The following is a 13,686-nucleotide window of genomic DNA, read 5'->3' as shown; positions in this document are numbered from 1 at the left end:
AAGAAAGAGGAAGAAGAGAAGAAAGACTCTTACTTGTACCCATCTAGGAGAATAAGCATATTCAGGATCAAGACGCCCAGCTAGTTTGAATCGAAGGCCTTCGATGACATCAGGGCTCCACTGTATATACACCCGGGGGGAAGGAAAGACAAGAGAAGGGGAGAAGGATGAGAATGAATGAAAAAATGAAGAAAAGTGGAGATCTATCTCTAAGCTTACACCTTAGACAGTCAGCTCTGTAATAGATACAGTGCCTGTTGTATATGTAGATAGGCATGCACTTGAAAGATAAACAGATGTGAATGTCTCTCCTTATGGTGTACATACACCTGCTTTGGTTTAGAACCTTCAACGGGAACGAGAGAAGAAGAAAAGTCGTCTCGGTGTATATACACCCGGAAGGATGTATCCATCTAGATGGAAATCAGAGAAACGATACCTTCACGAGATATTCATTCTTTCTTGAGAATGAATGAAGAAGAGAAGAGCAAGACCGAAAGAGAGAAGTGAGAAAGAAAGAAAGAGAGACTTGCAAAAGAAAACCGAGATGCCCTCTACTCTATCGTCCATCTCCCTCGCTCTTCTCTTCTTTTCTTTCTTTCTCTCTTTCATATAGAGACAAAGAAAACTAAAGATCACTTCTTCTTCTTCTTCTCTGAAGTCGGCAGACTGCTGCCGACTTCAGCCACCCTCCTCCTGCGGCTCCTGTCATTCCATCTTATCTGTCAACTTTTCTTCTACACCACACTACGGGTCTCTTTCCTCTTCCTTTCCTTCTGTTTTCTTCTCTTCATCTCTATCATGAAGGTGAGATTAACGTTGAACTGAAGAGAAAGAAGAAGAAGACAGAAGACTGATAGAAAGATGAAGAGACCGACCAAGACTCATTCGGTAGAGACCTCTGAAAAGCGAAGAAAAAGTACAGTGTCATCCATGGAGACACATCTTTCTCCGAACCCCTATACACACATGTAGATTAGCTAAGATATATACATAGAAAGACATGCATATCCATATAGATAGATGTATATACATATATATATATATCCTTATCTTTCATATGTGGAGAAGAGAGCGAGAAGTGAAGCGGACGCGAGCTGATGGCTTCCTCTTACTTCATCCACAGATACATGCATGTCATATATACATATATTTATATATACATATACATATATATATATATATATATGCATAGAAAGAAGTACAGACAACTCAATACAAGACAGGAGAATCGATTTATCTGTCTATGTCTATCTAGAAAAGAAAAAGAGAGGAAGATATACATCTCTCTAAAAATATGAGTAGAGAGATATAGGCCTGTGAGAATGAGAGAAGAAGAAGAGTATACCGCGAGAAGACGTAGAGAGGCCCTAAGTTCGAGCTGTAGAGCAGCCCGTAGCAATCGATCTTCTATAGCCTCCAAAACGTGGCGACGCGAATCTTGGAGAAAATTCAAAGGGTACGAATACCGCTGTCTTCTTATCCTACATACACACACAGAAACTGCAGTGCACTTACAAGTATACACACATATATATATATATATATATATATACATATATGTATATATATATGTATATATATTAACCCTAAACCCTATACATATATATATATACATACTCATAGATATAGAGATAAGTCTATCGATGTGTAGACAGACGAAGATTTGTCTTTCTTTTTGTGAAGGTCTGTATATCTAGATGCTGAAGGAAGGAGAGGGCTTTCTGGAGTGTGTAGACAGATCAAGAGAAGATAAGGGGGATGGTATACATGAACGGAGAGATATGTCTTCTTGCATGAGTCTTCTCTCACTTCCACAAATAGACGGAAAAGAAGATATATAGAGAGATGTATACCATGCTGACATTCTAACGATAGTGAAACAGAGACAGAGGAAAAGCAGAGGAACGTCTCCGTAGATACCCATGTATATTTATGTGTACGTTTGTCTATCTATGAGTATACATAAATACATGCATGCACATCATTCAGACAACTGTATATACACTTCAATATTTACGTGAGAAAGTCTAGAAAAAATGAAAGATCCAACTCCTCTATTCAGATGGACACCCTCGCCTATGGGCACATAGAATCTAGTATATAAATATACATATATATGTAGATAAACAAAATATACACGTAGATATATACATCTCTCTCTCTACATATATATATATATATATGTATACAGTAGTGAATTGTTTAGGTGCTGATGTGCCTGATATGAATATTGTAATATTCATGTCTACAGAGGTGTATGTATGAGACGTATAGATCTATAGAATAGAGCATTCGCGCTCTCGGCTAGCTCGGTGTCTCCGTCTCTCACATCGATTGTCTCTATATGCTTAGAGGTGTCTCTCGATACTGTTCTACCTATCGATGCACCGCTACATATACGTGGCATATACAACGTAGATACATGCATGGAAAGGTATAGATATCCCGCTCTCTTATGCGTAGAGATCTACATACACGACAGTATGAAAGGCCACCACGTAATTTTGGGAATACGCATCTAAGCTTGTGAAGTTTAATTTTCTTATCTTAAGGAAGTGTATCTGCTTCTCTAGATCATCTCTAATTCATTTTCTCACCTCTTCTTCTTCTTATATGACCCGATATAGATACATATATGTATATACATACGTATATATATGTATATATATGTTTATATATGTAAGGTGATTTGAACAGGAAAGAGAACAGATTCTATATATGTGTATGATAGAGAGGAGTATGCGAGGTAAGAGAATCAGTAAGAGATCTTGATCAAGGTATTCTCGTTGTCTTGGATAAGAAAGTAGGAGTTGACCGATTTACTTCCGACGGGAAGGAGAAGTGCTTTTTGAAGAAGAGAGGTGGCTACTCATTGCGTCTGTATCATGCAGGCACCTAGCTGCTCTTGCTAAGACGTGTAAGGAGACATATAACCTTGTCTCTATCTCTCTCAGATAGACGATGTGTTCTATACACAGGTAGACGCATGCGCATACGCTTCAACGTATTCTTCCAGTGAAGTGAGTTTGCGCACAGATTCTTTGTCTGCGTGTTAATTTTCTTCTTCTTCAGACTTGATAGCGAGCCGACGACAGAGATGAAGAAGAAGGAAGGCCGCTTCTTTCTTGTTGAAAAGGTATGAGGGAGCAAGAGGTCGACCGGAGTATGTAGTCTTTGATTTCACCTCTTATATAGAGATCTCACACTAGGTATTCTCAACGGTACTCTTCGTGTGTGTATACCTATGATGTCCATACCCCTATATATATATCTATAGGGGTATGAGTATATTTACATATATATAGATATGTACACGTATCTATATGCATGGAGACAAAGAATGCCGCCCATGTAAGTGACTTTCTCGTGGGGGTCTTAGATAAGCGTATCTATAGCTGCATACATATATCTATGTGTGGATCCCCCTTTCTCTCTTTGTTTGTGCTTCCTCGTTGCTCTCCGTGTCTGTCTGTACAAGTGTCTCTGTCTGTCTTTCACTTTCCGATCTTATAAGAGAGTGAGAGGTAGCTGAATAGCAAAGTTTCTCCCTCAGGTAGGAGACGCCTGTTGAAAAGACGGAGGTGCTTTTCTTCTACCCCCGTAGAAAGGAAACCTATTCAAAGCGATTGGCTCAGTTTTGCGTCCACGCGACTGTGAGACTCAAAAGTCTTTCAGATACTGCGGTCTCCGTGCCCGTACTTTGTTAGTTACTTGGTTTGCTGCATTTTCTATCTCAGGTCGGCAGCATCGGCTTTCTAGGGAATTTCTTGAGACATCCTCTCCATGGCTTCTGCCCGACCTTGGATTTACACACACTCATTCATATATACATACAGAGACATACATACGTATACACCATTCATAGATACATACATACATCTACATACATAGATAGAAAGAATAGTCACGGACAAACGGCGATGGATAGAATGTGCTGTGATTTGGAGATTTGAGAGGGTGTATCTCTATGTACATCTATATGCGTGCATGGCTGTATATATGTATCTATGTATGCTTCCATAAGTGATATCTCAAAGATTCTGGAGAAGAAATGCGGATGTGAAGCAGTAGGTCAGAATCTCATGGACCTATCAGTTTATGTCTATCTGTGATGTATGCAAAGCCTTCCCCGATGCTTTGGTTCACTTGAGATTCTGTGAGTGTGATGGGTATGGAATCACTGTGTGCCTGGTTTGCTGAAGTGTCTCTGTCTCTTGCTCTTGTCTCTTCTTCTCAGTGTGGTGGATCTCCTGGAAAGGAAGAGGCGACCTTCAATATGCTTGTGGAGTTCAAGACGTTACCTCCGAAGAAACCTAATACAACTCCCAAATTCATTATAGACGTCTACGATAACAAAGGGGTATGTCCTCGCATGCTTATATATGATTTCTCTCGCAAACTCTGTAAGATGTGCCGAGGGTGTCATACATAGGCATCTATGCAGATCGCTTTGTAGGTAGAAACATATGTGTAGATTGATAGATCTATTCATGAGCATATGAGACAAACACTAGGAGATTCTAGGACCTCTGTAGGAATATATACGATAGAAACATAGGAGTAGAAGGATTGAAGATGGATCCCTATGAGATCTGTTCCTTCCTCTATGCGATGTCTCGAGTGCAGTGTATAGGTATGTGGTGAATATATGAGTCAAGTCGTAGGGATAGAGAAGATGTGTATCGATATACATTCATATCTACACAGATGATACAGAAGAAGAGTCTTCTTGTCGTATGTGTAGCAGCAGTTGTAGGCGACTAAGTTGATGGTAAGGGGTCTATATCATTTCTCTTGTTCGACACGTTTTGAAGGTTTTCTTCAATACATCAAGTATAGAAGAAGGGGACAGAGATCCTCAGGGATGTCTAAGAGGATAGATAAAAGCTTATTCCTTCCTATTATTTAGGGGGGGGGGCTTGTGGGAAAGCATCGAAGATTTCAACTGTAGGTGTAGTCTATAGAGTGTTAGGAGTAGTCCCCTAGAATAGAGCCTATAGAGGCCTGTCGATGCGAGGGGCGGACAGGGAGAGACGGCCTCCTTGTTTCGTGGATCACATCGTCATATCATGTATACGAAGATACTGAAGGAGAATTAAAGAGAGATAGATCACCTGTGTTAGACAGAGGCTCTCTGTATCCTCCAGGATAGGTAGCCGTAGGGATGGTAGATCTCTTCAGCTGCCTTAGAATAGAGAGATAGATAGATAGATAGATAGATCTACAGCAAGATGAATGTACCTTCTGTCTCACTATCGTCTTCTTCTCTTTCTCAAACCCTTCTCTCTCTTTCTTGTAACACTAGGGAAGGTGTATATCCACTTGAATGAGGAATAGTTTGCATGAATGATGTGGAATTTTTGCTGTATATCCATCTCTTCAGTGGTGTATGCTTTTCTCTTGTCATCTTCCTCTTCAGTTTGCCGCCCTAGGTAGAGCCGAGAAATCTTTCACGGATAAAGACGTGCTTGACGATGACGCTCCTTGGTAAGGATGATGAGGAGGCTGGCCCCCCCTGTAGTCTGCACTGACGGTGCAGAAGGTGGTCAAAGAGATTCTAGAAACTTCAGTCTGGAGACAGCAGCAGGAGAAGTATTATCAAGAGTGTTCTCTTTGTTGATTTATCTAAGGAGAGTCCATCAACGGATAGGGGCGGGGAGGTAAAGCATGTTGGGAGAGTATGGAGGAAGGATCTTATCTATTCATATACTGTATACTATGTTCTCTCTACCATAAACCCTTTCCTTTCAAGCCATTCGTCTGGGCCAGGGAATAGTGGCGAGGGGTTGTCCCTCAATGCCTGGATAACGACGGGTTCGATCTGTCGACAGGCCTAGCTACTGTTCTATTGATTATGTATACTCCCTCTCTACCATATTGCTGAATGCTTAGCTCATCGGCATAGATCTAGTGTCTGTGTATACCTATGTAGGCATATACATATATACTTTCATGTATAAGTGTATATATAGATGAGAGTTGAAGATGTTGGGAAGACCTATGTTTGCACGTAAAAATAGAAGGAAGGCTGGGAAATGCTTTGTCGATAGGTACCTGTACTCCTTCTATGTACATATATGTATATTTATATTGATGTGACTTCATTTCTATGTGTAGGTGTACTTTCTGAGTCGTAGTGACGCTCCAGATGTGCCTTATATAGACATGGCGGTTCGCATACTTCTTTCGTATAGATAGCTCGAGTCAGTAGCGATCTTTGAGGTGGTTGTCCTCTCTCTGTGCTTTGACGTTTCTTGATAGGCAAATCAAGGATACCTCTGGAAAGCCACTAGGTGAGCTGATCCACTGTGTATACATGTATATAGTCCACGAATACTCTTGTACTTTTTACATGCCATGTGCATGTATGTCTCAGGTATCTACAGAATCATCTTATCGTGAATATCCACTTGATGGAGGTCTATTCAGGATGCTTCTATTGGAACCCTAAAGAACCTATCAGCCCTTTTTGTATTTATTATCATCTGGAGAATGCTTCTAGGGTCTTGTTTTCTTCTTCTCTTTGGGAACCTTTATATAGATGAAGAACGTTGACCCGTGCACGCACGCATGCATGCATGTGCATGCGTGCCTACGGGTATCATATCGTTTATGATGATGCCCTAAGGGGGAACAAAAGAGATGTGTTCTTTCTCTCCATGACCACATTGTTGGTATCTTTGCCATGATCGATTCTCCGACACCATCTCTGTCTCAGGTTTATCAAGAAGGCATCCCCTATACAGTTAGAGAATCCTCCAGTTGAAAATGCAGGTCTTTTCATCCATCAAATACAGATTTTGACGAGATGAGATCGCAGGTATCTCTACGGAGCGACGTCATACTGCATACCTCCTCCTCGTAACCAAGCTGAGAAGCTGTCTCTCTTTCCTCATCTCTCTCTTTCTCAGGTACCCTCATTTGTACTGTCACGCCAATACCTGGGTAAGTGGGCTTTTCATTCATTCTTCGGAAAGATATAAGAGTACGAATGATGGAGATGTATCTTGGAGACCGCTGACGGCAACATGAGGGAATTTTAGTGTTTGTATTTCATTTGTTCGGGTATGGTTAGGTAGATAGATGCATAGATAGATACAGATACATACGTGTTCATACACTTCTTAGATTGTAATAGTCCTTGGCGCGCATTTACTGAAAAGGAGAGCTTTTCCACTAAAGCAAAGAGCTGGAAGAAAGATCGAGACAGATAAGAACCTTTTTGCTAGGGAATACCACGAAGGAAATGGAGGTGCCTCTTTGAAGGGCAACTTCCATGGAGAAAGTGGAGGATAAGAAGGACAGAAAGAAAGAACTGATGAAGGTTGGTGGATAGAGAAAAAAAGAAAGATAGAGGCCGAAAGAGGGAGATAAAAGACAGGTATAGAAAAGAAAAATTCAATAGACTCATAGATACATGGATATATGTACCTATCTTCAATCTATCTTACTATCTAAATCTATCTCTCTATCTGTACCTGTCTCCAATCTAACTCTGTCGTCGATCTCTATCTACTTTGTCTCTACCTATCTATCTGTAATCTATCTATCGAGCTGTCTTTGTGGGTATCAAACGGAGAGAGAGACGGGTTCCTGAAGATAGAGTGAAGATAGATCTCCACTCTCTCACCCTTCTGCTAGGCAGACACAGAGATATTGAGAAGACTGAAAGAGAAATATATACATATATATATACATATACATATATATATAGGTGTGTTACATGTGTGTGTGATATAGGCGGTCACCAGGAGATAGTTGGCTTGTAAGAAGAACTGGAGAAGGGTAAAGACCCCCATGTGGAGGAAGAATATACGATTTCTCCAACGGGACGGACTGATTGATCGGTTTTCTTTCTTTTTTATTTTCTTGTAAGGGAGAAGGAAAGAAAGTAGGCTGGATCTTCATGTCTTAGAGAGATTTAAAACAGCCACACGTCAACACGTCTCCTGGAGAGAAAAGAAAAGAACCGTCTCTCTCTCTTTCTCACACTCCTCCTCTCGACCACACTCTCTTGCTATGCTGATAGAAACTCCTCCTCCTACTCGCCTTTAACTCTTTCTTTCTCTTTCTCACGTCTTTCCTTTTATAGTCATTTCTATCTTCTTCAGCCTCATCTCCCAGCTACTCCATGTGACGGGTGCCTGCATCATCTATCTACAGATTATGCATATATATATATATATGCAGATGTATATATAGAGATATATCCATGTATCGAGATATATCTAGCTATTTATATATATATATATTTATATCACGATACGTGGATATATCTGTTCGATTGGGTAGTTATGTGGAGAGATTAATAGAGGTGAAGAGAGAGAGAGGTCGTTTTTCTTTCCTTTCTTCTTGAGATTTCTCCTTTCCATTTCTTGGCGTAGATCGAAGAATCTTGACAACTACCGCAAATCAGAGAAGCCTTCACACTACCACCCCTACCGCATATATATATATATCTAATCATATATATATATGTCTAACATATATATAATCCCCGGGTATGTGATGATTGACTGTATGTAGAATTACGAAGACACAGACGTCTACACGGGGGTATCTCTATATCTGTCGCTGGATAGATCTCTACCTCGATGTGTATGTATCTAGATATACGTAGTCATTCATACGTCTCTCTCTCTTTATCCTTCTTAGATCTAGATCTTCTGCAGCCCTGGGAGAATCGACTGTGTCCTCTAGCGTCTTTCTACTTCAGAAGAACTCTTGTAGGGGGGCTCCTTCCTTCTCTATTTTTCTTTTGTGTTCTTTTCTACATCACTGCTTTCTTTTCTCATCTTCTTCTACAGATTGCGTGATAGATAGAAAAATACCAAGCCCCGTCTTCAACGAGAATCGATTACTCTTCTTTTCTTCTCCGGTAGGTCATCCCTCCTAGCTGCTCTCTCTCTCTCTCCCTTTCTCTCAACGTCCATTCAATCAATTTTGTCCGAAGTTGAAAAGAAAGAAAGAAATAAAGAAAGCAGTCTTTCCCAGCACATCATTCATGATACCACGGCACCACTCTATATGTCTATATATATGTGTAGATTCATAGCGTATTGTATGGATAGATCTCTATATATGTCTATAGATATGTATATACATATGTATATATCTGTATATACGTAGACAACATCTTCTTCTTCACGTGCGTCTTCTTCTTTTTCTTCTTTTGATAAGAAGAGTGGGTGTGTAGAGAACAAGAAGAAAAGAAAAGGAAGAAAAGACATTTGGACGACTTGACTGAGAGACTCAAGAGATCCAAGTGGGAATAAGAATCATAATGATTATGATGAGGTCCGTCAACTGTATCTATCTATCTTTAATCTATCTATCCCCCTCACCATAAGCAGTCCCCTCTCTCTGTCTATGTATCTACGGCTAGAAATGGAGATAGACACACCAGAGAAAGGAAAGAAAGAGAGAAATACACTCATTTTCTCTCTCGACAGATAACGAAAAGATAGGACCAACAGACAAAGGAGGGGAGACAGACAGAGACACATCAGCACCCTTTGGAGTGAAGAGAGAGATCGAGAGGAACACCTCTCCTCCTTCTCCTCGCCCTACTACGACTACTAGACACAGAGAAAAAGTCATTTCCTTGATCGATGACGAATAGATACGCCACGCATGCACAGATAGAGACAGGTAGGTACCATCGATATACGGAGATAGACAGATAGATGTACATAACATACACTGCTCTTAGACTAGGTATATCACTACCTTATCTATCTACATATCTCCTCTATCTGTAGACAGCTATCCATATGCATGTCTATCTCTATATATATTAAGCGTCTAGGACAGTGTATGTATGTAGCGATCTACATGTGTATACACACTGTATATACACACACACCCCTATGTATCTGTCTAAGTCTTCTTCGTTCTCTTTCTATGATCTCTCGAGATAAGTTAGGCGGTGTATGAAGAAGAACAAATACAAAGAAAGAAAGGGGAAAGCTCACTCAACGGAAGGCTCATCAGGAAAAGAGAAAGAAAGACAGAAAGAAAGAAAGAAAGAAAACGAGAGACGGAATAAGGAAAGAAAGAATCAAAACAGTATCCACGAAAGAATAGAATCTACATCATCTTGAAGAGATCAGAAAAGCCTCGATAAAAAACCCATCCTCTGCAGGTGTACATACACTCCGATCCGATAGGAGAAAAGAACGAATGAGAGTTACGTGAAGTCCTTTCTTCCCTTCCGTCGTCTTTCTCACTCTCTCTTTTCTTTCTTTCCATCGGCTTTCTCATTCTTTTCTTCTTTTTTATCGCCTGTATTTCTACCTTCTTTCTATCCATCTTTGACTGGAGTCTCTCCACTGAAGATGACTGAGAGAATGGACCGAATGAAAAGACAGCTCCACGAAGAAGAAGAACATATAGAAATAGATCAGAGAGATATATAGATGTGTAGATCAACGATAGATATATAGAGAGATTAAAGATAGATAGATAGATTAAAGATAGATATACGAAGAGAGAGGAAGAAGACAAAGACAGTGGAAGAAGAGGGACATGAAGAAAGAAAGAAAGAAGTTGCTGGAGTTGAAGGCGACGAAAAGATGATTAATAGACTTTCTTGGAATGTAGACGGGAGAGTGACACTTTACGCCTTCTTCTATTCTCCTTCCATCGACCTGGGGTGTACATACACACGAGTACACAAGAACATAGACCACCACAGAAACAGGGTGAGAGAACGAGAGAGAGAGAGACAAGAAGAAGGAAAGGAAGGGAAAGTCTTTATCTTCACACTAGGTAATGAACGAGCTCACGCAGCAGCGAAGAAGTCCAACTTCTCCCGAAAGGCAACGATCCTCTCCTTCTTTTCTTTCTATCTCGAATAGCCACCCTCCACAGATGATCCATACACGATCTCTTTTCAAGGAGAGAAAGAAGGAGAAAAGAAAGAAAGATCTACCAGAGACAAAGAAAGAATCTGCCTGCCTCCGTGAAGAGAAGAGAAGAGCGAACGTAAGAATCTTGGCTATATGAAAACAGCCTTATATACACATATACATATATATATATATATACGTATACGGCATGCAACCTTAATGGGTCATATATGTCAAAACGTTCTACAGATACCTACACCTGAATGGATATACATGCATATACATACATATACTATATTCACACATACACACATATACATAGATTTCTGAATACGCAGATACATATATATACACACATATATATATATATACATACACTGACCCATGCGGATAAACTCCTGCGAGCCTATACAGAGACACGTCAGTATAGAGATCGATAGGCAAGTAAGAGTGTACATACACTTCGTTCTCCTCTGTGTTTCTTTCCTAGACTTTCTTATCTCCTCTTTCTATCTTTCTTCTTCTTGTCCCTATTCTTCTTTTTCTCCTGTAGTCTATGATCTTACCGATAGCCTTAAGGCCTTCGTCAATGAAGATGACAGGCAAAGACCAGAGAATTACATGCAGCCAATCCACAGAAGTCAAAGGGACCACCCCAAACACACGGCTCTGCATGCAAAAAGAAGAGAAAAAGAGAAAAAGAAAGAGAAAGAAAGAAAGAAAGAATGAAAGAGAGAAAGAGAGAAGAAACACATCAGCGCGGAGATATAATGAGTCTTATGACAATAGAGTGCGAGATAGTCATTTAATAAGATCTATGCTAGAGGTGCATGTAGAAGAAAATACACACACTCTCTCGAAAGATCTTTGGAAAATAAACAGTTAACTAACCTACGTCTGCAAGCTTGATGACTCGGTATCAATACACATACATAGATAGATTAAAGATAAATAGATAGATTAAAGATAGATAGAGGCTCGTCGGCTCGTATTGATGACGGAGACGACAGTCTTATCAACACAAACTTCACACCCCCTCCTCCTCCTCCTCGTCTTTATCTATCTCCAGCCGTATAGACACACACCTTCCGTCATACACATACTATACGCATATATGTATATATATATATATAGTATCTATATCATCTGCGACTACTGACTGTATATGACATGTCACAACATATGCGACCTCCGTCTGTACAGGAGCTTCAGATGATACGTTACGGTAGACCAGCTATACATCGAGGTACTACTTCCTGTAGAAGACCCACATACATTTCCTTGTCTCGATCTACTGATCTAAATGAAGAAGAGAAAGAAAGACACTGAGAAAGAAGAAAAGAAGAGAAAACTTACGAGGAAAGGAATGTAAAGAATACAGCAATGCACTCCTACGGAAAGGAGAGCGGCAAAGACCAAGTAGGGATTCGTCTAAACGCCGACACAGACATACGAATATACATAGAGAGAAAGAGAAAGAGCCGAAGATGACAAAAAGAAGAAGAGACAGTGAAGCTAAAATGGAAAAGAAAGAAAGAAGGCTGAAGAGAAGTAAGGGGGAAGGAAAGAGAGAGAGGTTGATCGGTCCATATATATACGTGGAATCTCTTCCTTTGCTTTGGCACCGCACTGAGGAGACAGGCTTCGTTCACTTAGTCATCTACCCTCCATCCTCTCCATCACAAGCAAAGAAAGAAAGAAAGAGTGAGAAAGAAAAAGAGAGAGACAAGAGAGAGGAAGGAGGGATAGAAGACCTATCTGTTTTGCCCCTATGTGATGCTTTCATCCATATAAAGTCCTATCAGACTGCCACACCAAGCCCCGACTATCCTTATACGAAGACCTAAATACATCTATCTTTAATCTATCTATCTATCTATCTGAGTAGCGATCTTGAACCTAGTTCTTTATCTATCTCTTTGCCTATCCCTAATCTGTTTATTTCTACTTGAACTGTTGCTTGATGCTTTCGTTCTTTTAAACACCCGAAGAAGTCAGAAGTAAGGGCAGCATGTAGTCTTATAAAGTGGAAATGGTCTTTCGCTCTCTCTCTTTCTCTCTATCGTCACAATGATAAGGGAGTTGGTTCGAGTAGCCACAGGATGAGGGGTTTCCTCTCTCTCTCTCTCCACGCCCTCCCCAACCCTCCCTGTGTACATACACTATCCACGCACTTGTCTCTTTCTCTCTCTCGTTCTTTCTCTTCCTCCTTCTCCTCTTCTACATAGAACCCCGCACTTCCCTTTCTTCTTTTGCTTACCCAAGGCGGGAGTTGCAGAAGCGAGGCATCTTCCGAGAGCGCATTGAAGGCATTGAACATCTCGATCACTACCAACACCGTCAAACTCAACGTACTCGCCTACACAAGAAGATACAGACAGAAAGAAGAAGAAAGACGACGAAGATGAGACAAGAAAGAGAGAAAAAAGAAGAAGGACAGATACAAATGGAGTGTAGAAATGTTGTGTGAAGATGTATGGATGGATGATAGGGGTGTAGGGAGAGAAGTGTGTCACTTCATGACTTCTCTCTCTCTCTCTCTCCTGAAGAGACAGACGATTTGCAAGACAAAAGAGAAGCTAATAGAAAAGAGAGAAGTCGAGTGTGTGTAGAAAAAGAAACAATGAAGAAAGGAAGGCTATCAACACTATTATAGACGCTCCAAGTGTATGTACAGACACATAGAAAGAAATAGACGTTTTGAGTGTAACTCAAGTTAGTTGGTTGATGATGACGTACTACTAGAATTATAATTATACCTACACACACACCCACCACTCATACTGCATGCATCTTGTATGTACATACATCTATCTATCTCTCATCTATCTTT

The 13,686-nt window shown here is 40.4% G+C and overlaps 3 protein-coding genes across 3 annotated transcripts; 1 reads left to right on the top strand and 2 right to left on the bottom strand.

Moving 5' to 3' along the window:
* CSUI_005348 (enoyl- hydratase isomerase family protein) lies at positions 1–1,483 on the bottom strand (the record flags this gene model as incomplete). The annotated part of the gene is made up of 2 exons (XM_068065524.1): positions 1–120; positions 1,349–1,483. Coding segments are annotated over 2 exons (255 nt in total), but the record flags the coding sequence as incomplete, so codon positions are not given.
* A 1,592-nt stretch (positions 1,484–3,075) lies between these two features.
* On the top strand, positions 3,076–6,952 carry CSUI_005347 (variable surface lipoprotein; the record flags this gene model as incomplete). The annotated part of the gene is made up of 5 exons (XM_068065523.1): positions 3,076–3,139; positions 4,241–4,363; positions 5,423–5,490; positions 6,265–6,296; positions 6,915–6,952. Exons 1-5 carry the CDS (start codon positions 3,101–3,103, stop codon positions 6,950–6,952), a joined length of 300 nt encoding a protein of 99 aa, XP_067922499.1. The 5' UTR covers positions 3,076–3,100.
* A 2,157-nt stretch (positions 6,953–9,109) lies between these two features.
* On the bottom strand, positions 9,110–13,603 carry CSUI_005346 (uncharacterized protein). Its single transcript, XM_068065522.1, has 4 exons — positions 13,114–13,603; positions 12,210–12,284; positions 11,420–11,522; positions 9,110–10,652 (listed from the first exon to the last, which is right to left on the bottom strand). The coding sequence occupies exon 4, from the start codon at positions 10,312–10,314 to the stop codon at positions 10,093–10,095; it is 222 nt and encodes a 73-aa protein (XP_067922498.1). The 5' UTR covers positions 10,315–10,652; positions 11,420–11,522; positions 12,210–12,284; positions 13,114–13,603; the 3' UTR covers positions 9,110–10,092.
* Positions 13,604–13,686: the final 83 nt, after the last annotated feature.

Source organism: Cystoisospora suis (genome assembly GCF_002600585.1).
Source record: "Cystoisospora suis strain Wien I chromosome Unknown contig_2591, whole genome shotgun sequence".
NCBI lineage: Eukaryota > Apicomplexa > Conoidasida > Eucoccidiorida > Sarcocystidae > Cystoisospora > Cystoisospora suis.
Note: the sequence above shows the minus strand (reverse complement) of the source record. Positions and strands in the feature narration are given on the sequence as shown.